The 19281-nt window shown below is 49.5% G+C and overlaps 1 protein-coding gene across 14 annotated transcripts in view; it reads left to right on the top strand.

The window, feature by feature from the left end:
• Positions 1-19281, top strand: part of MED12 (mediator complex subunit 12) — a 50986-nt gene that overhangs the window by 2226 nt on the left and 29479 nt on the right. For 6 of the 14 annotated variants that reach the window (XM_088665166.1, XM_088665157.1, XM_088665161.1 and 3 more), the window contains exons 2-19: positions 362-466; positions 1256-1447; positions 2493-2652; positions 4108-4283; positions 4405-4515; positions 5322-5576; positions 6886-7062; positions 7251-7350; positions 7720-7856; positions 10649-10780; positions 11072-11198; positions 11353-11579; positions 11696-11779; positions 12381-12554; positions 15293-15437; positions 16744-16862; positions 17522-17665; positions 19099-19262. In XM_088665166.1, coding sequence (XP_088521292.1) covers positions 362-466; positions 1256-1447; positions 2493-2652; positions 4108-4283; positions 4405-4515; positions 5322-5576; positions 6886-7062; positions 7251-7350; positions 7720-7856; positions 10649-10780; positions 11072-11198; positions 11353-11579; positions 11696-11779; positions 12381-12554; positions 15293-15437; positions 16744-16862; positions 17522-17665; positions 19099-19262 — 2729 coding nt within the window. Of the gene's footprint in view, positions 1-361; positions 467-1255; positions 1448-2492; positions 2653-4107; positions 4284-4404; positions 4516-5321; positions 5577-6885; positions 7063-7250; positions 7351-7719; positions 7857-10648; positions 10781-11071; positions 11199-11352; positions 11580-11695; positions 11780-12380; positions 12555-15292; positions 15438-16743; positions 16863-17235; positions 17281-17521; positions 17666-19098; positions 19263-19281 lie in introns of all 14 variants that reach the window. The other 8 variants (XM_088665163.1, XM_088665162.1, XM_088665168.1 and 5 more) reach the window with 4 other exon arrangements.

Here is a 19281-nt window from a genome sequence, read left to right as displayed (position 1 = left end):
GTAGTTCCTAATGTTTTTAAAAGCAATCACAAGGACTGCATTGCTGGATCAGACAAAAATAATTACCAATATAATTTCTTAAGCAGAGCAGTGGAGACTGGCCCTCAGCTTACCTCAAGCTAATCCCCATCTTTCTTCCTCTCTTACAACCAGTCAAGTTACTTACAATCTGCCTGCATTTGACTCTGGCTGTGCCTGGCTTTGGCTCTGGCTCTGCCTGCTGTTGATCTCCATGTCTTCTGCACTGCCAGTCCTAATGGGCACTGGCCACCACTGCATATGTGATTAAAAGATCTGTTTCTTATTGATTTTGCCAAAGCACCTGGTCTTAGATGCTTCCCCTCCCTCCTTTCTTCTGCAGGATGAGCTGACAGCTCTCAATGTGAAGCAGGGTTTCAACAACCAGCCGGCTGTCTCTGGGGATGAGCATGGCACTGCCAAAAATGTCAACTTCAATCCTGCCAAGGTGAGAGGCTTGACCATTCTGAAGGTGCACCTGCTGCAGCCTCCTAAGTGATTATGGCTGGGTCCCAAGGAGCATCATCAGTGTTGCAGCTTCAATGTTCTGCTGGCTTTTTGGAGCTACGGTCATTGTACTCTTTTGCTTCAGTGCTATCCACCAGCTACCTGGAGCTCTAGGGATATATAATCATCAATCCTGATTTGTTAATTTGCCTTCTAAAGAACTGTCTCAAGGCAATTTACACTAAAGATATTTGAAAACATTGAAAAACAGGAATCAATTTAACGTTACTAAATTATTATTATTTACTGGGTGTTCCTGTCAGATGAAGTGTGTATTTGCTATCCCCTGCTTCTCCTGATTTTGGAGCCAGTGTTCTGATTGCGGAGGGGGTGGGTCATTTGCAGCAGAAACGGGAGAGCTGTTGTGAGCGTGTGCATGAAAGCTTTGTGCTGGCTCACAAGGTGTGAATTTCAAGCTTTGGCACCCTGCAAACTCACCTTGGCCTGCATCCTGTAACCTACCAGTTTCTCAATACAGGTGGAAAGTGCCTTGGTCTGGGAGCAGGGTTCTGCTATCTTTTCTGTGTGTGTGTGTGTGTGTGTGTGTTTGTGTGTGTGTGTGTGTGTGTGTGTGTCTTAGATCCTCTGCACGAAGCTTTCATAGCTGAGACGAAGACAGTCTGTAGCTGACGATTAATGCTGAGTGTGCTGTGGCTAGCGAGTCTTTGCAGAGTGGGGGCAGCGGGATCTCTTTGGGAGCTCCACCACCTCGTTCTTTTCCATTTTCCAGATCAGTTCAAACTTTAGCAGCATCATTGCTGAGAAGCTGCGCTGCAACACTCTGCCTGACACAGGCCGCCGAAAACCCCAGGTGAACCAGAAGGATAACTTTTGGCTGGTGACAGCCCGTTCCCAGAGTGCTATTAACAACTGGTTCAACGATCTGGCTGGGACCAAGCCCCTCACTCACCTGGCTAAAAAGGTACTTCCCCCTCCCCTTTTTTCTTTTAGCTAAGGCTGCTAGGAAGAAGGGGAGGGGGGAGTTGTAGTGTAGGGATGGCTGAACTGTGACCCAGAAGCTCCTCCTCGCTTTGACTCTAGGATAGACCCTTTCTGGGGTGGGAGGAGAGGGTCTCTGAGAATAATGGCTAGAAAAGAAAAGAAGAGCAAGCTTGAGTGCAGGGGCTGAATGGGGAGGGGGGGGGAGGAGGTATTTGGGACAGTTCAGAAGCAGTTGATAGACATGGAATTTAGTAGAGAAGGGGCTAGTGAACTTTTGGGGAGGGATTTCCGTGGCTGTGGCAGAAGCTGTGGCACCAGGTCATATGTTGACTTTCCAAATATGGTCCTCTTCTCCCTATAAGCAAAGACCTCATCTACGCAATACATGGAAAGCAGTATCACTTTAAACAGTCATGGCTTCCCCCAAAGAATCATGGGGAATGTAGTTTGTTAAGGGTACTGCAGATGAGGAGACCCCTATCCTCCACTATCAGAGCTACAGTGGTTCTCACAGTGGTTCAACAATCAATCTCTTCCCAGGCATATCTGGAAGCTGCAGTTCTATGAAGGGGATAGAAGTCTCCTAACAACTCTCAGCCTCCTTAACAAGCTACATTTCCTGGTACAGTGGTACCTCAGGTTACAAACGCTTCAGGTTACAAACTTCGCTAACCCAGAAATAGTACCTAAGGTTAAGAACTTTGCTTCGGGATAAGAACAGAAATCGTGCTCCAGCAGCGCGGCGGCAGCAGGAGGCCCCATTAGCTAAAGTGGTGCTTCAGGTTAAGAACAGTTTCAGATTAAGAACGGACCTCCGGAACAAATTAAGTTCTTAACCAGAGATATCACTGTATTCTTTGGGGGAAGACATGACTTTAAGCACTTTTAACTGCTTTCAAAGTTGGGGCAGAATAGGAGCACTTTGTTTTGCATCCATCTGCAAGCTGCCTTCAGCTCCAGCAGTTGTTGCTGCTGGACAGCCCCTCTCCAATTACAGCTCTCACCCTCCCCCCTCCCTCTGTCAGGTGCCCATCTTCAGTAAGAAAGAGGAGGTATTTGGTTACCTAGCAAAGTACACCGTGCCTGTGATGAGGGCAGCCTGGCTGATCAAAATGACCTGTGCCTATTATGCAGCCATCACAGAAACCAAAGTGAAGAAACGGCATGTCATCGATCCATTCAGTGGTAAGGACTGCTTCTCCCCATTGCAAATGCCACCTAAACCCATACAGCAATGTGGGACTAGACAGGCTTGGGTTTCTTGGAGATTTCTTCTTCCAGCTGTTGCCTGTCATTATTCTTCAAGACCATGCGTGGGCCAAACGTGGTTCCTGGGTATTATGGATGGGATGGATGCAGAGGAGTGGTGGGAGGCATCAGCTGGGAAACCACCAAGGGAACCCCACAGGCAAGAAGTCTCAGTGCCGGGAGATTGGTGGTGGTACAACGATGAGTGGTCAGAGGGAGAAGAGGTGTTGGAAGCTGAAGAGATAACGGGGTTTAGTGAGCAGGAAGAGTCTGTGGCAGAGATAAATCCAGAATCAGAGGCAGAAGAGGAAGAGGAAACTGAAGTGGATTGGAGTCAAGAGGCAGAGATGAGTCAGGCTGGTGAAGAGTCACAGGTGTCTCCCACTCCTGCTGCAACCAGCTCTCCTCCCCCACCCTTGTTTCCCAGAACCAGAGGAGGTATGAAGAGGCTTGAGCAAGGACAGGCAAGACAACAGAGTCTCAGATTGTTTGAGAAAGAACCAGGGGAGGAAGAGACTTAGGGAACTGTGGGAAGGCAGGGAGGGACCTTTAGTCCTCACAACTGCCTCATAGGTTCAGATTCTACCAGGAAGAGTTGTGCCCACCAGGCATGGCTTCATGAGCTACCTTGTTTCTTTGAATAAAGAGTTAACTTCAATGAGCTCATGGGAGTTATTGCTGACCTGCTCCTGGCACCGAGGCCTCTATCTGGCCCCTGAAACATTCCCCAGGCCACTGTCCTCACTGAGCCTGCTTTGCAGAACTAGCATCTTTGCCTGGATGGAGTATGTTACTGCTTCTTGCTTGCCTGAATGGAGGGGAGAGAGAGAGAGAGAGAGAGAGAGAGAGAGAGAGAGAGAGAGAGAGAGAGAGAGAGAGAGAATGGGTGTGTAGAAACAAACCTACTGGACATTGGCAAAGTTGACATTAGTTGCTCCGTCCACTATGCCTCTGGCCTCACCCACTGCTAGCATGTGACTCTGGGAAGGTTGTGGTCCTCAGGCTGAAAAAGGCTCCCCACCCTTGCTTTGAGACCAGAGATGGGGAGCTGTGGCTTCCACATGTAGTTGGACCATAGCTCCCCTCATTCTGATGGCTGGCCTTTCTAGACGGGGCTGATGGGAACTAGAGTCCAACAACATCTGGAGTGCCACAGACTCCCCACCCATGTCCTTGACCTTTGGTACTTGTCTGCTCATTTATTTCTCCTGTTGCTGGAGCAGGACCAGCTTGTGCTTCTGATGCTGCAGCTTGGCCTCTTAAGTCCACAGCTTGCCCTGGCTTCCCTTGACTTCCTTCTTATTTCCCCCTCGTCAGTGCGTTTTTCTTTGCAGCCCTTGAAGCCCAGCCCCATCTACTTCTACCTCTCCAGCAGCTTTTCTTTCCTTCCAGAGTGGACGCAGATCATCACCAAGTTCCTGTGGGAGCAGCTGCAGAAAATTTCGGACTTCCATCGGCAGCTGCTGGCACAGGCCTGTGCGTCTCCCTCTAGCCTCATGCCCCAGGAAGTGGAGTACTCTGTGAAGCAGTGGGACTACAATGAGAAGTTAGCTATGTTCATGTTCCAGGTGAGAGAGAGGGTGTGGCTGCTCCTTTTGACTATACTTGTCTTTTTCTCTTGTCAGAGGTGCAAACGCGTTGGCTCCCATCTAGGGAAAGGTCTGCTCAGATCTAATTGTTTGCTTCCAGGATGGGATGCTGGATAGACACGAGTTCCTGACCTGGGTGCTTGAGTGTTTTGAGAAGATTCGACCAGGCGAAGATGAACTCCTGAAGCTGCTTCTTCCCCTTCTGTTGCAGGTCAGCTTACCCCTTTCCTCTGCAACAACCATGACAAGCAGGACACTCCCTGCCTGCAGACTTAAGAGTCTGAAAAACATGGCATGAAAGGAAAAAAGGGACAGGGAGAGAAGAGTGGAAGGAAACAGTATTGGGCCCCAGTTCTTAAAATCACAAATTTGTTATAATAACCAGCTTGAATGGTAACAGCTGATGGGAGAGAGGTGTCAAATGCTAGCTGTCTCTCAGTTGTGCCTTGGGAATGAGTCCATCTCTTCCTCTCCCTTGATAGAATGGCTGCTGGTATGGCTGCCCATGGCACATTTGTTGTGAAGGAAGATTTTTGCACCGACTGATACCAGGTCAGGAAGACTGGAGCCTGGAGGATAGTTGTTTCTTCATCTGTGAAGTAGTTACTACTTGGAGGCTCTATCCAGGCCCTGATCCGGGCATGTGGCTTCCGTGCACTTTCCCCTGCTCCTGAGTAACCAGCCAGGCCCTTTGGCAGTGACTCTGAAGCTCCTGCCTTCCCAATCACTCCAGTGGTCCCTGGCAAAGATGATGAGTAGCGGGTGGGAGTCAGAGAACTGCCCAGGGATGCAGGCAGCTGATGTGGGGACCCCTGGTCCTGGGGCCATTGCTTCTTCAAGGTACCTGGCAGTGTGGAGACCTGGTGGAAGCTCCTTCTCCCCCTTGGACCTTCTTGGTTTCAAAATCTGGGCAGGGTTGAAGTTGCTCTTCTTGTCCGCAGCTGCTTTGCATGGAGAGGGGCAGGTTTTCCATCCTGGCAATGAGTAGGTTTTCCTTCCTTCCTTTCTCTGCAACAGTATTCCGGTGAGTTCGTGCAGTCGGCCTACTTGTCCAGGCGTCTCGCCTACTTCTGCACCCGCCGCCTTGCCATACTGCTGGACAGCATTGGTGGGCATCCTGCCCACCACCTCACAGCGCAGAGCACCCCTGCTCTTCCATCCACGCCCACCCCTCAGCCGGCTGCAGGGAACCCCCCTCCCAGTCCGTTCGGTGACCTGCTGCATTGCCCACAGCACCGCCCTGTGGTTTATGGGCTCAGCTGCATCCTCCAGGCAAGTCAGGGTAGAGGCAGATGCCCAGTCAATGGAGTGATGGGGCGGTTTAAGGGGTTGGGGTTGGGGAAGCGGACACATCTACTGTACAGGAGGGTTTAGGCAACTGGTGGAATAGGATTGTTCATAGAAGGGGCTTTTGGGAAATCCTACAGATATTTGCCCTTTTACTGGTGTGATCATTTTAGCACATTGCCAGGGAACCCTTTTCAGCCGAAGGGACCCATTCCCTTCTGGGCAACCTTCCAAAGGAGCAGGGCCAGAGCATAAGTGGGTGGAGAAATGAATGTAAACTTTACCTTTGTACAGTAGCTTAGTTTCTGCACATACTTGCACACTTCTCTCCATCCTACATTCAGGCAAGCAAGAGGCATGACCAGAGTCCAAAGATGCATTCTAGCCAGGCAAGGACACTGGAGGAGGGTGTGAAGCAGTGGAACGATCTAAGGAGAATTCTCATGGCTTGGCAGGCAGAATTTGACCATCTGGGTCTGAGGCTCCTGACCTTAGCAGGATGGCAAATAAGGAATAAGGAGTGCCAGGTTGTGTCCCCTAAGTGGGATGGAATGGAGTACTAGGCAAAATGGGGGCAACCAAGCTGGGCACATATAAAACAAATTTGTTCTCATCTGATTTGTGTGCATGGTGCTTCACCAAGGGCAAGTCCTTACTCTGGGAGGCTTACAATATATAATTCCATCTGTATCTGTGCTATATATTTATAAATCAGTGCCGTATCACTTGAAACAGGTCATGGCTCCCCCCCCCCAGATTCCTGGGAAATGTAGTTTGCTAAGGACGCTGAGAGTTGTTAGGAGCCTCTGTTCCCCACACAGAACTACAATTCCTAGAGTTCCCTGGGAAGGGGATTGATGTATGAACCACTTTGAGAATGGTAGCTCTGTGAGGGGAGCAGGGGTCTCCTGAGAACTCTGTTAGCAAACTACAGGTTCTAGGATTCTTTGGAGGAAGCTGTGACTGTTTAAAGTTGGATAAAACTGCTTTAAATGTGAGGTGCTGGATGGGGCCTATAGTTCAAGACAAGGAGATGGCCGGGGAGACGGGGAGAGAGGTCAAGGCAAGGGCAATCAGAAATAACACGCAATGATTTTAGTTAACATGTACCTGGATCTGGTTACAGCAGGTTTGTGGGGACCAGATGCTTTGTGGAGAGTTTTTAATACTGGGCAAAAGTGAGCAAAAGGCGAAATGGTCCAAAGTCTTCAGGATGTTTATAGCAAGCATGGAATAAAAGGAGGACAGGGACTTTCCAGGGAGCTCAGTCCCTCTTTCTGCTGTATTTCTTCAGAGCATTGTCCTGTGTTGCCCCAGTGCCCTCGTCTGGCATTACTCCCTAACCGACAGCCGAATAAAGACTGGCTCCCCACTTGACCACCTGCCCATCTCCCCCTCCAACCTGCCCATGCCTGGGGTTAGCGCTGGCTTCATGCAGCAGGTGAGCAGCAGGGACCGGAATGAGCAGCAGGTGAGCACCAGGGCCTGGAGCCCCTCATCTCAGTCGGTCTCAGTTCCCACGGCTTGCTGGGCCAGTAGCCCAGCTGCAGGAGAGACACTGCTTGGTCCCCTCTTGGGTGTTTGGGGCTAAATGGTGGCAGCCCCTCTCATGCTTCTGGGGGTTGCACCACATCCTCTACAACGCTCCTTCCTTGTCAGGTCCGAGCGAGACTCCGGGAAATCGAGCAGCAGATCAAGGAGCGGGGCCAGGCAGTGGAGGTGCGCTGGTCCTTCGACAAATGTCAAGAAGCCACTGCAGGTAGGCCATGCAGCAACACATGCCACATTTTGCCCATGTGAAGAGTGGTTTGCTCTCCTGTTATTCATGTCCCCTCCACCCCCTGATGTGTTTGTGTGTGTGCTATTATATGTTCTGCCGGTTGTTAATGAGCCTTTCCTCTCCCTCTCCAGGCAGTCTGGCTGTTTTTCTTCTACTTGGGGAGTTCTAGAATTGTAGAGTTAAAAGGGACCCCCCCAAAGGCCATCAAACCCCCGGCAGTGCAGGGGATCTCAGCTAAAGCTCGACAGATGGCCACACCCAACCTCTGCTTGAAAACTTCTCAAGGAAGGAGAGCCACCTGCCACAGGACGGCCTCTGAATCTCTTCTGCTTTCCTCTTCCATTTCAGGATTCACAATAAGCCGCGTGCTGCACACCTTGGAAGTCCTAGATAGCCACAGCTTCGAGAGATCAGACTTCAGCAACTCTTTGGATTCCTTGTACAACAGGATATTTGGGGGAGGTCCAAGCAAAGACAGCCACGAGGTGAGGACTACTGCACAAAGCAGCTGTAGCTTCTTTCACCATAGGAAGCTGCCCTTTGCAGAGTCAAAGGCTCTTTACCCCTCTAGTTCAGCATCATCCACACTGGCTGGCAGCAGTTCTCTGTGGGCTCCAGGACAGGGCCCTGCACTGAGCTTTGGTCCTTCCTTTAAAAATAAAGTAAGGTTCCAGTGCTCATGGTTCTGGATAAAGGGCTGATATGATATTGTTCCAGCTAGCTCACTATAACATCCACATTGATTTATTGGTGGATCTTTCTCCAATCCTCCTGCAGTGGACACCCTGCAAGACTGTTCAGCCCAGTGCACTGGTTCAGGAACAGAACTTCAGGAACAGTAACTTGAGTTCCAGTTACTTTTATTATATACAGCAGAGCAAAAGCAAAGTATTTACAAGTTACCATACACACCTCTCTCATCTAACACACACCAACTATCTCCAGACTCTCTCAAAACTCCCCAACAACAACCTTGCAGTATCATGCTGCTTATCAGGAAACTTCCATCCAATCACAGCCTGTTGCTAGGCCTCTAAGTTGCTGAGCAAACTTTAGTCATGTAGTCCAGCCAATTTGGCTGCTTGCCAGCTTTCTAATTGCTTCTCAAAAGCTGCTTTACTTTCTCAGACTTTAACATGATTGGCAGCGCCTCTCCAGGGTTTCAGGAAGGGGACATTCCTAGCCCTACCTGGAGATGCCAGAGATGGAAACCTGGGACGTTCTGTGTGCATAGCAGGTGCTGTGCCACTGAGGCCTGGCCCTTTGTCTGTGTGGCTGAGGCTGCGTACACACCATACTTGTAAGGCACCCTCTCAAAGAATCCTTGGAACTGTTAAGGGTGCTGAAAATTGTAGCTCTGTAAGGGGTAAAATACAGTTTGCATGATCCCCCCCTTTTTGAGGGGTGCATATAGTTGTTGTTGCCATCCATCTGTCTTGGGAAACAGTGGAATGTGCTGGGGGTGCAGTAAAACCGCAGTGTTAGCAGCACCCAAGTGACCTCCCCAGGGCTCAAGCAGGGCAGCGTGAATGAAGGCCCTGGGTGACCAGATGACAAGACACCCCCTCTCAGCCTCACTGATGTGGTCCAAAAGAAAGCAGCAAAGCTTTGGTACCAGCTGGGCTCTGGAGTTTCCAGAAGGTGTACAAGGCGCCTTCCAACTGTCTTAAGGACTCCACTCCAGATTTGTGTTGAGTTCTGTAGTGTATATGCAGCCAGAGAATGTTGGAAGCAGGTTTCATGTGGAGACTCTGGTCTGCTGCGTCGATTCCAGCTCAATCCATAGTGTTCACTACCTCCTGTTTCAGCTTCACAATATCAAAGCACATAGGACAAAAGCCATGCACAGTGCAGAGAATGTGGGTAGAAGTAAGTCCGTTTCTTCCCCCACCCTCCATTTTTCTATAATTTCAGAACTCTGAACCACCCTGTGATGCTGAGTAGTGGGAGATCCAGAACAGACAAAAGAAAATAGTTTTCCAGACAATGCATTCTACATCTCTGGAACTCACTGCCATAAGATGTGGTGACAGCAGCTGGCTTGGATGGCTTTAAAAGAGGATCAGGCAAATTCGCAGAGGTGGAGAAGTAGGAGGGGGTTGGTCAGTGGCTGCTGTCAATAACCTCTGGGTTTAGGAGCAGTGTGTGGCACCTGCTTCAGGAGATAGGGTTGTGCCAGGGGTTCAGAGTCTGTTTACAGGATGTTCCAGAGAGCAAAGCCAGAGTACAGTTCATGGTCAAGAACAGAGGGAAAGTCCAGTCACTGGCCAAGGGAAGGTTGGTTCTCAGCAAGTCACCAGTCAGTCTAGAAGCTGGAGTAATGAAACTGTTCTAGAAGCTTTCCCAAGGGACTGAAGGCTTTTATGCAGGAGTCTGTTAGGAGCAGCTAGTGATCATCACTCTCTGTTTTGAAGCACCATACAAAAACATTCTTGTTTTCCCCAGGCATTTGATCCTTAATTGCTTATCTTTAGTGGAGTGGCACTGAGTTTGAACTGTTTGTGTGTATGTGTATGTAACTTTAGGTTGTTTAGCGTGGTTTCTAACGTAAGCCAATTGCGGCTTTGCTTTTCTGGGGGGGGGGGAGGAGCAGCCATAATCCTCTCACCTTGGATCACTCTAGCAAGCCTGTTCTGGCATTAATGTTTGCTTTGTTTAACACTGTGACTGAAGGAAAGCAACAGCTGGTGTTGCAGACATGAATTTGTTTCCTGACCTGGCCTGGTCTCTGGGCCTCTACTAGAGCATTTTCTCTCTGAGCAATGTGGAAGGAGAGCACAGGGTCTGTGGGTAGGGATTGTTTGAAACTATGGGACCTGAGAACCCCTTCACAGTCAGTCTGCAGAAATGGAGCCTACCACCACCACCACCACCCCCCGCACATTTAGATACCCTGCAAAATTCCAAAATTGTGGGTGGTCTACAAGCTTCATTCAGGTGGTCTGGGGCATGTCTGCATTAAATATTTGTATTGACATTTAACTATAATGCACCAAAATACAATAAAAAGAATAAGCAATAAAAAGAAGCTTCTTTTGTTTCTGACGTGTTTTCGTGCATTACTATTCACAGTTTGTGGAATCTGTTACATAAGAAATAAAAGAAGTGATAAAAATGCAGTTAAAAATCACACAGCACCTAGTACAGTGCATTACAATTGCTACAACAGGCAGAAAAAACATCATTAAGTGATCTACTAGGACCATCGGCCGTTTTCAACTGGTCTGGGATGGGGGAGCTTGAGAACTGCTGCTCTACTCAACCTGTTTCCTGGCAGATCTCTCCAGATGACGACGCAGTGGTGGCCCTTCTGTGTGAGTGGGCTGTCAGCCACAAGCGATCCGGACGCCACAGGGCAATGGTTGTGGCCAAGCTGCTGGAGAAGCGGAACTCTGAGATTGAAGCAGAGGTGAGTGCGGGAGCCTGGCAGAGCCGGGCAGCAGTTGTTGGACTACAATGTCCATGATGCACAACTGATTAGCTGTTCTGGCTGGGGCTAATGGCAGTCCAACAGCATCAGGACAGTCACAGATTCACCATACTTGCTGTAGGGAGAACTTGTAGGGGTGGAAGAAAAGAAAAACTTGCAAGGAATCTAGTGATATTTTGCTTCATCCAAAGGCAGCAAACTGCAGAAGCGGGACGGTCTTTGTTTTGACTGTTGGGGGGCTAGGGACTAACCACATCTTTTTCTGCCCAGAGGTGCGGAGACTCTGAAGTGGTGGATGAGAAAGGCTCCATCTCCTCAGGTTCCCTCTCACCAGTCGTCACACCCGTCTTTCAGGACGTCCTCATGCAGTTCCTGGACACCCAGGCTCCTGTGCTAAGTATGGGCTCCGATGTATGGGCTCTCACCTTCAACTCCTGCCAGGCCCCAAGGCGGCAGTTGGGAATGCATTGCCCTCCTTCGCTTACCCTTCCTTTGGGGAGCTGTGGCTACACCGCTGCTTCCTCACCTGCTCTTCTCCCTTTCCCTGGCAGCTGACCCCAGCAACGAGAACGAGAGGGTAGAGTTCTTCAACCTGGTCCTGCTATTCTGTGAGCTGATCAGGCACGACGTCTTCTCCCACAACATGTACATGTGCACGCTGATCTCCCGCGGGGACCTGGCCATCGAGCATGGGCCTCGCCCTCCCTCACCCTTTGACGACACAGCCGATGAGCATGACAGGAAGGAGGTGGAAGGGAGCAGCAGCATGAAGCTGGAGGTGTGGGCCAGGGAAGAGAAGGAGAAAAGGGGGCAGTTGCTGTTGGGGGACTTTGGGGCTTGCTCGTGGAGCTTTTAGGATCTGAACGGCTGCACCTTGTTTCCTGTCTCTCCCAGGACACAGGCCTGTCAGAGTGCCAGATGGACATTGACCACAACTCCAGCGTGATTTTTGATGATATGGAGAAGACAGATTTCTCGGTATGACCTGCCAGGGTGGCCCTGACCATGCCCCTTTCTAAGTCCTATACTTCTGACTTCAGAAAATAATGGGGTTTTTTGGTGTGTGCCACCCGCCCCACCCCAGTGTTTGTGGGGAGTAGTGCATGCCTTTGGTTTCCTCTGCCTGGTATGCTGCAGAGAGGGCACATCCCATAAGCATTCTGCCCCCTGAATGCACGTTTTATTTCAGTATTCAAAGAGGCAGCCAGGGATGAGGGCAGAGCTTGGCACAGCCACCTTGTCGTGGCAGCCAAAGTGGGGTTGCGTGCAGGGAGTCAGGTGGCCCTGACAGCGTAAACGTGGATTAAGTGGGAGAGACAGAAGCAAGTTGTTGGAATCCTTGGTAGCCAGCTAATTACCCCAGGCTCCCGCCTCCCCCTGCACTGCCTGGTTCTCAATGAAAGACATGTGGTGAGTGACAGGCCTGTTTGGTGTGTGGGCCATGTGACTATAGCAACCTTGCTTTGGTGCCCTTCCGAGACTGCTTTTTTTGAAGGTAGCCTTTTTCCTCCCCCTTTCCAACTAGTTCAATGACCTCACCTTGCCTTCTGCGTGTGCATCTCTCTTCTCCCCCCACCAGATGTTTTCCCCTCCCATGCACTGCGAGTCTAAAGCCAGCCCTTCTCCGGAGAAATTGGATCTTGAGAAGGACATCAAGCCTCTCCTGAAGGACAGAGTTGCAGATGGAATGCTGGCGTCCCTCTATGACCAGCCTCGGCATATTCAGTATTCCATGCACTTCCCTATTCCACAGGTAGGAGAGGAAGCAGCTCAAGGCTTGCTCTGGATGGAGAGAACAGGAGTAGAAACCAGATGCATAAGACCTAATCTCCTCTAAAGGCGATAATTGTATTATGCTATCAGTTGTGAGAAATCCACAGCACACGCAAATAACAAAACAGCACACAGTGAATAACAAAACATAGCAGATAAATGCATACCATGTTTACTAAACAATGGAATACAAGTGAAGGTCAGTTTCCACTACACACACTCCCAAGGAACTAACTTCAGCTATTTCTGCTGAACTCCAATTAAGTTGTAGCTAGGCTGGAAAGCTTGCCTCTTGTTTGGTATCCATACGAAATTTTCCTACAAAGCACATTAGTTTTTGCATACCATCATGTCAATTTGCAATCAAAACCTTTCATAAATCAAAGGAAACTTGCCACTCGAGTTCAAACAAATATTCAACACAACCAGGCCAATTAATTAAATTAGTTAATTAAATTAATTAGTTGCTTTATCTTGCCCAGGACAACTCAGAGCAACTTCCAACCAACCAACCAACCAACCAACCAACCAGACAGACAATTAAAGCTCACTAGATACATTAAAACCATGGGGTAAAAAAAAGCTACATTAAAAACATTCCACCACTTCTACAAGGCTGCAGATAGTTTATGGCCAAAGACCCGGTTTTAGAGGAAAGTTTTTGTCTGGCACCTAAAAATAATAATACTAACCCTCCCTTTTAGAAAATAACCCTGGTTTCAGAAAACCAGTCTAAACAACTTAGCCTAGGGCTTGCTGATCAGAAAGTCGGCGGTTCGAATCCCCGCAATGGGGTGAGTTCCCGTTGCTCCTGCCCACCTAGCAGTTCAAAAGCATGTCAGAGTGCAAGTAGATAAATAGGTACCGCTTCAGCAGGAAGGTAAATGGCATTTCCGTGCACTGCTCTGGTTTGCCAGAAAGCCATGCTAGCCATGGAAGCTGTCTGTGGGCAAACGCCGGCTCCCTTGGCCTATAGAGCGAGATGAGCACCGCAACCCCAGAGTTGTTCGCAACTGGACTTAACGGTCAGGGGTACCTTTACCTTTACCTTACCTTTCTGGATTACAACAGGGTGGTCCAACATGCAGCCTTCAAGGCCTCTTTTGTCAGCCCTCAACATTTGACATGCCCCCCGTGCTTTTGCAGCCTTCCCAAAGCCAAGTAAGCATGGCACTTTGGGAAGGAGGTTTGAGGGCTCTGACAGTGTGCTAGTTAGTGTTTCCCCACCTTTCAGAAGGAGGTGGGAGGGCTCTTGGAAATGTGGGGAATGTGAAAGCCCTGCGTTAGAACATGATTTTGTGCATGCTTCCTCTTCCCCCCTCCCCCGCCCAACTTATAACAACATTAATGTGGCTGTCCCCCCTTTTAAAAAGGTAGTACAAAGCGACCTATCGCCCATCTTATTATGATTAATATTTATTAGTTGCTTTTTTCAGAAACATGAACTCAGAGCAACTTGGAAACAACTTGCAAAGTAGAAACATGGAGGCAGCTTCTTAGACTGTGATCTGGAGCGGGGTGGGGTTGGGGCCCTCCAGATGTTGCTGGACTCCAATGGGAGTACAAAGTCCAGCATCATCTGCAGGGCCACAACTTTCCCACTCCTGATCTAGTGCATGGTGCAGTGTGGCAAAGATGGCCAATGTGCCATATAAACTTTTCTCTGCCAGCTTCTTTACACATATAGATTTAGGAAAGAGGGCACAGCTCAGTGGCAGAGTGTGTGCTTTGCATGCAGAACTTCCCAGGTCTGACTGCTGGCATTTTCGGCCAAAGGGTTTAGATAGGAGGTGATGGGAAAGACCTCATTTTCTGAGACTCTTGCAAACTGCTGACGGACAAAGTAGGCCCATCATGGCTTGGGGGGACAGAAAGTTCTGATTTACAACACGGCACCTTCCTATGAGCAACTCTTGCATTTTTATCAAAAGCATTTCCCACTGCCTGCTATGTTATGGAATGCTTTATGTTCTCTGCCTTGGTTCACCAACCCTGCACTAAAGAGTACTGTTTTTGGTTCAGCAGGCCAAACCTTTCTCTGGGCAACCCGCCTGTCGCAGTCCATTGTGCAGCACTTCCCGAGCGCCTGGAAGTAGTCAGGTGCTTGGGAACTGCCTTGCAAGGGGCTTTGCTGTTGCTGCAGCACCAAGCTGTTTGCATTGAAATGACCACTAAAGCTGAGAATTTCTCCCTCTATTTTGGCAGCAGTTTCAATGCTGGAGGGGGTGCACCTTGCTCCTGCCTAGTTGTCCCTTTGCAGCCATGCCAGTACCTGCCCACTGCACCTGACATCAGGTGTGGGGTAGGTGAGCATGGTTTAGGGCAGGGCTGGGCAACCTAAGGCCCGTGGGCCAGATGCGGCCCAATTGCCTTCTCAATCCGGCCCACAGACGGTCCGGGAATCAGCGTGTTTTTACATGAATAGAATGTGTCCTTTTATTTAAAATGCCTCTCTGGGTTATTTGTGGGGCCTAGGAATTCATTCATCCCCCCCCAAAAAAAAAATATAGTCCAGCCCACCACATGGTCTGAGGGACGGTGGAACGGCCCACGGCTAGAAAAGGTTGCTGACCCCTGGTTTAGGGGAAATGGCTTTGAGGTCCCCCATGCCCTGCTTCATTGGGTTTGTGAGGTAGGCAAGGGCCTCTTAACACTGGTAGCTGGAAAACCTCCCCGCCTGGCAGCAGCACCCATCCCTTCCGATCTCTTACTTCTCAGGAGGAGTCAAGCAGCCATGAATGCAACCAGCGGCTGGTGGTCCTTTTTGGTGTTGGGAAGCAGCGTGATGAGGCACGGCATGCCATCAAGAAGATAACCAAAGATATCCTGAAGGTGTTAAACCGGAAGAGCACAGCAGAGACAGGTCTGTGGGTCACCTGTGTGTCCAAAGAGCAGGGTTTCCCAAACTTGGGTCTCCAACTGTTATTGTTGGACTACAACTCCCAAATCCCTAACTAGCAAGACCAGTGGTCAGGGATGATGGGAATTGTAGTCCAAAAACAGTTGGAGTCCCAGAGTTGGGAAACCCTGTGTTAGGGGATTGTGCACTTTACATGGGACTTCTTTCGAACCCTGGAAAGACGATGTGTTCAAAATATGGCCGTGATTGTGGGTGAGATCACATTTGGTCAGTATTGAAATAATTGTGTTGGCTTCCTGGCCCTACTTCAGAGTGCTGCTTTTGACCCAAGTGGTCTGTGACCAGGTTACCTGAACGGTCATCTCCAATATCACTATCATTATCTTATTGTTACCATTATTACATTTCTTACCAGCATTGTGTTTCTTCACTGTAAGGTCCCAGGGCCACATTACAGCAGTGTAAAAACATGATATTAAAGTCAGTTAAAGCAATTTACAATCAAAAGATTAGGGCAACTCCTAGAAACACACACCTCAGGCATTGAATTCCAGAATAAAGAGGTGTGTGTTCAGCATGGGATGGAAGCTGTCCTGTGAAGATGCTACATGTGCCTCTGTAGGGAGTGAATTCCATAGCTTACAGTAAGTGCTGCCACAGGTAGAGATCACTCTCTCATGGGCTGCTTTCATGCCCTAAACTTCTGAGGGTGGTGAAGCTACCAAGAGGATCGTAACATATGAGAGGGTCTGCAGGGAAGGAAGCAGCCTTTCCAATATCTGGGGCCTAATTATTTCGGGCTATGAATACTAATTTGCCACCTTCATTTGGTCCTGGTAATGAACTGATGATCTGCCAGGCTGCTAAGGTCGTCCTCTGAAGGCCTCCTGCAAAGGTTAGGTGAGCCACACCTGGAGAGGAGGCCTATGGAATGCTATATTCCAGGATGTTCAAGGGCCCTCTCTGAGATACCTTTCGGGCACCAGGTTAAAAACCACTCTGTTTGCTGAGGTTCTTTGGGGGACAATCATATACAGTGCTTCTAATTCCCAATTGTTGTTGTTTAGTCGTGTCCGACTCGTGACCCCAATTACCATACTGTAAACTGCTGCTTTTTGTATTTACCAAGTAATCGCAAAACTCATTGCCATTTTCACATCGATTTTCTACTCACATTGTATCGCTTATGATTTTCCTGAAGCCCCTTTTTGCATTTATGCAAATGGAAAATGTGGGGCTTCCATTTCTAAGAAAAGCTAAATAGCAGCCGTCAGGTTTGGTTTTTTTTTTCCTCCTTCCTTCGGTATAGGGGGAGAGGAGGGGCAGAAAAGGAAACGGAACAAGCCAGAGGCCTTCCCGACAGCCGAGGACATCTTTGCTAAGTTCCAACACCTTTCTCATTTTGACCAGCACCTTGTCACCTCTCAGGTATGTGCCTTGTGCGTAAGGACAGGGATCTCCTTTGGTCATGTGCCTTTCAGCTGACTACTGAAAGGCACACGTGTCTCAGGGACAGAGTATGTGGTATGTACATAGAAGGTCCCAGGTTCAATCCCTGGCATCTCCGGTCTATAAAGAGTTACACACAGCAGCAGATGAGAAAAAGAAAGAAAGAAGGCTGCTGCTGGTCAGTGAAGACAGTATTGGGCTACATCAGGCATGCAGATCCTTCTTCAGGCCATGGGCCATATTCCGTTGTGTGCAAGTTTTTATGGTGTGTGTGTGTGCGCCAGTGGTGGGTGTGGCCAAAGTAGGCATGGCCAGACACACCTACACACCCCACTCTCCATCCTTCATCCAGGCAAGCAAGAGATCCCATCACAATGCAAGGACACATTCCACCCAGGTAAAGTCCCTAGAGGAGGGGGCAGAACAGGGCCAGTGAGGGGTGTGGTATGGGGAGGGGGCATGGCCCGGGACAGACAGAGAGGCCTGGAGGGCTGCACTTGACCCCCCAGGGCTGCACTTGACCCCCCCAGGGCTGACATCCCCACCCCACCCCAGGCAACATGGACCAACAGGCTGCCTTGACGCAAGGCAGTGGCTTCGTAAATAGTGGCTGTTGACCCCCTGCTCCCCAACTCCAGGTATCGCGCAATGTCTTGGAGCAGATCACCAGCTTTGCCTTAGGGATGTCCTACCACCTTCCCCTGGTGCAGCACGTCCAGTTCATCTTCGACCTGATGGAGTACTCACTCAACATCAGCGGCCTCATCGACTTCGCCATCCAGGTGCGCATCTCAAAGCTGGGGGGCTGATGATAGAAGCCGCCTCGGTCCCCTCTTCATTTCTCTCCCTCCCTTCTTCCTTATAGCAGCATTTCCAGCCTGATACTCTTTAGATGCTTCGGACTACAACTCTACCTGCACCCATCAGCACAGCTGGCTTGGGCTGCTGCGAATGGTGGTCCAAGGCACCTGGATGGCACTTGGTTGGGTCCTGCTGCTGTATGCGTTGACCCCACGCCTTCCACAAACTTGTGCTTGGTTAGGTCAGGGATGGAGAAAGCGATGGTCTTTCAAACATGGTTGGACTCACGGTTCCCATAATCTCCAATGGTCAGGCGATGCAGCAGAGCTCTTCTTACGAAAGGATAGCAGTGAGAATGAACAGACAGAACAAAATTGTACACACCCAATGGAAGTACAAGTAATACACAAACCATTTGTGCCTTACAGTTGTTAGTCCAGAGGGAGAGAGGCATCCAAGGAAGCTGTCTCCACCCACCGCCCAGGAACAGAGCATCTTCTCTGTTCTTTCCTCTCGTGTTCTGCCTTTTGTACTTCATAAAAGAGAAATCTGCTTCTTGCCTTTCTCTAGCCTGCTTTTCCCTCCTCTATTCCATAGGAACACCAGAAGTGCCCTGCTAGGTCAGGCCAAGGGCCCAGAACCGAGTTATTGTACAGTGGTGAACCAGGTTCGCTTGAGAATGCCGCAAGCATGACAGGAGTGCAATGGGGCTCTTTTCACTTGTGCTCCCCAGCAACTTATTCTGAAGCATGGAGATACTTTAGTACAATGTTTCTCAAACCTGAGTCTCCAGCTGTTTTTGTATTTCAATTCCCATCATCCCTGACCACTGGCCCTGCTAGCTAGTTGCAGTCCAGCAAACCTTGAAGCTGAGCTGCCTCGAGATAAATATCATGGCTTTATTTACCAAAACAAAGAGCAAAACTTGAATATGTTTTCACTTTAAAAGGCCCATCACTTGCCACTGTGATGCCTGCAAGCTCTGGTTTGATTGTGTTCTCCAGACCCAAGAATCCAAGCTGTTGTTTGCAGCTGGTTGGTGATCCTTGTTTGGAGGCTATTTGCGAGCCACAGCTTCCTGGATCAGGTGTCACAACAAATTGTGGCTTTCCCCAAAGGGAAAGTAATTCATTTAAGCATGTGGGAGAGAGGAAGGACTGTGAGAGCACAAAGCCCTGTGGGGAATTGGCCACTGGCTACTTAGAGAGTTCATGGGTGAGGGGGCCACAGACCTACATCTCTAAGCCCCTCACTATTCTTTTGGAAAACTTCAACTCCTGACCTCTTTCTGTCAACAGAAACAGCTTTCATAAAAGGCTGGGCATGGAGGTCTGTGAGCCAGTCTGTTGTGTTACTCACACATGCCTCCTTTAATTCCTTCCCACCCCCTTACATTTTCTTCTGTTGAATCCAGCTGCTGAATGAGCTGAGTGTGGTGGAGGCAGAGCTGCTGCTGAAGTCCTCTAACCTGGTGGGCAGCTACACCACCAGCCTGTGCCTGTGCATTGTGGCCGTGTTGCGGCACTATCATTCCTGTCTTATCCTGAACCAGGACCAGATGGCTCAAGTATTCGAAGGGTAGGAATCCAGTGCATCT

Source organism: Zootoca vivipara, chromosome Z2, assembly GCF_965207765.1.
Source record: "Zootoca vivipara chromosome Z2, rZooViv2.hap1.1, whole genome shotgun sequence".
Lineage (NCBI taxonomy): Eukaryota > Metazoa > Chordata > Lepidosauria > Squamata > Lacertidae > Zootoca > Zootoca vivipara.
Note: the sequence above shows the minus strand (reverse complement) of the source record. Positions and strands in the feature narration are given on the sequence as shown.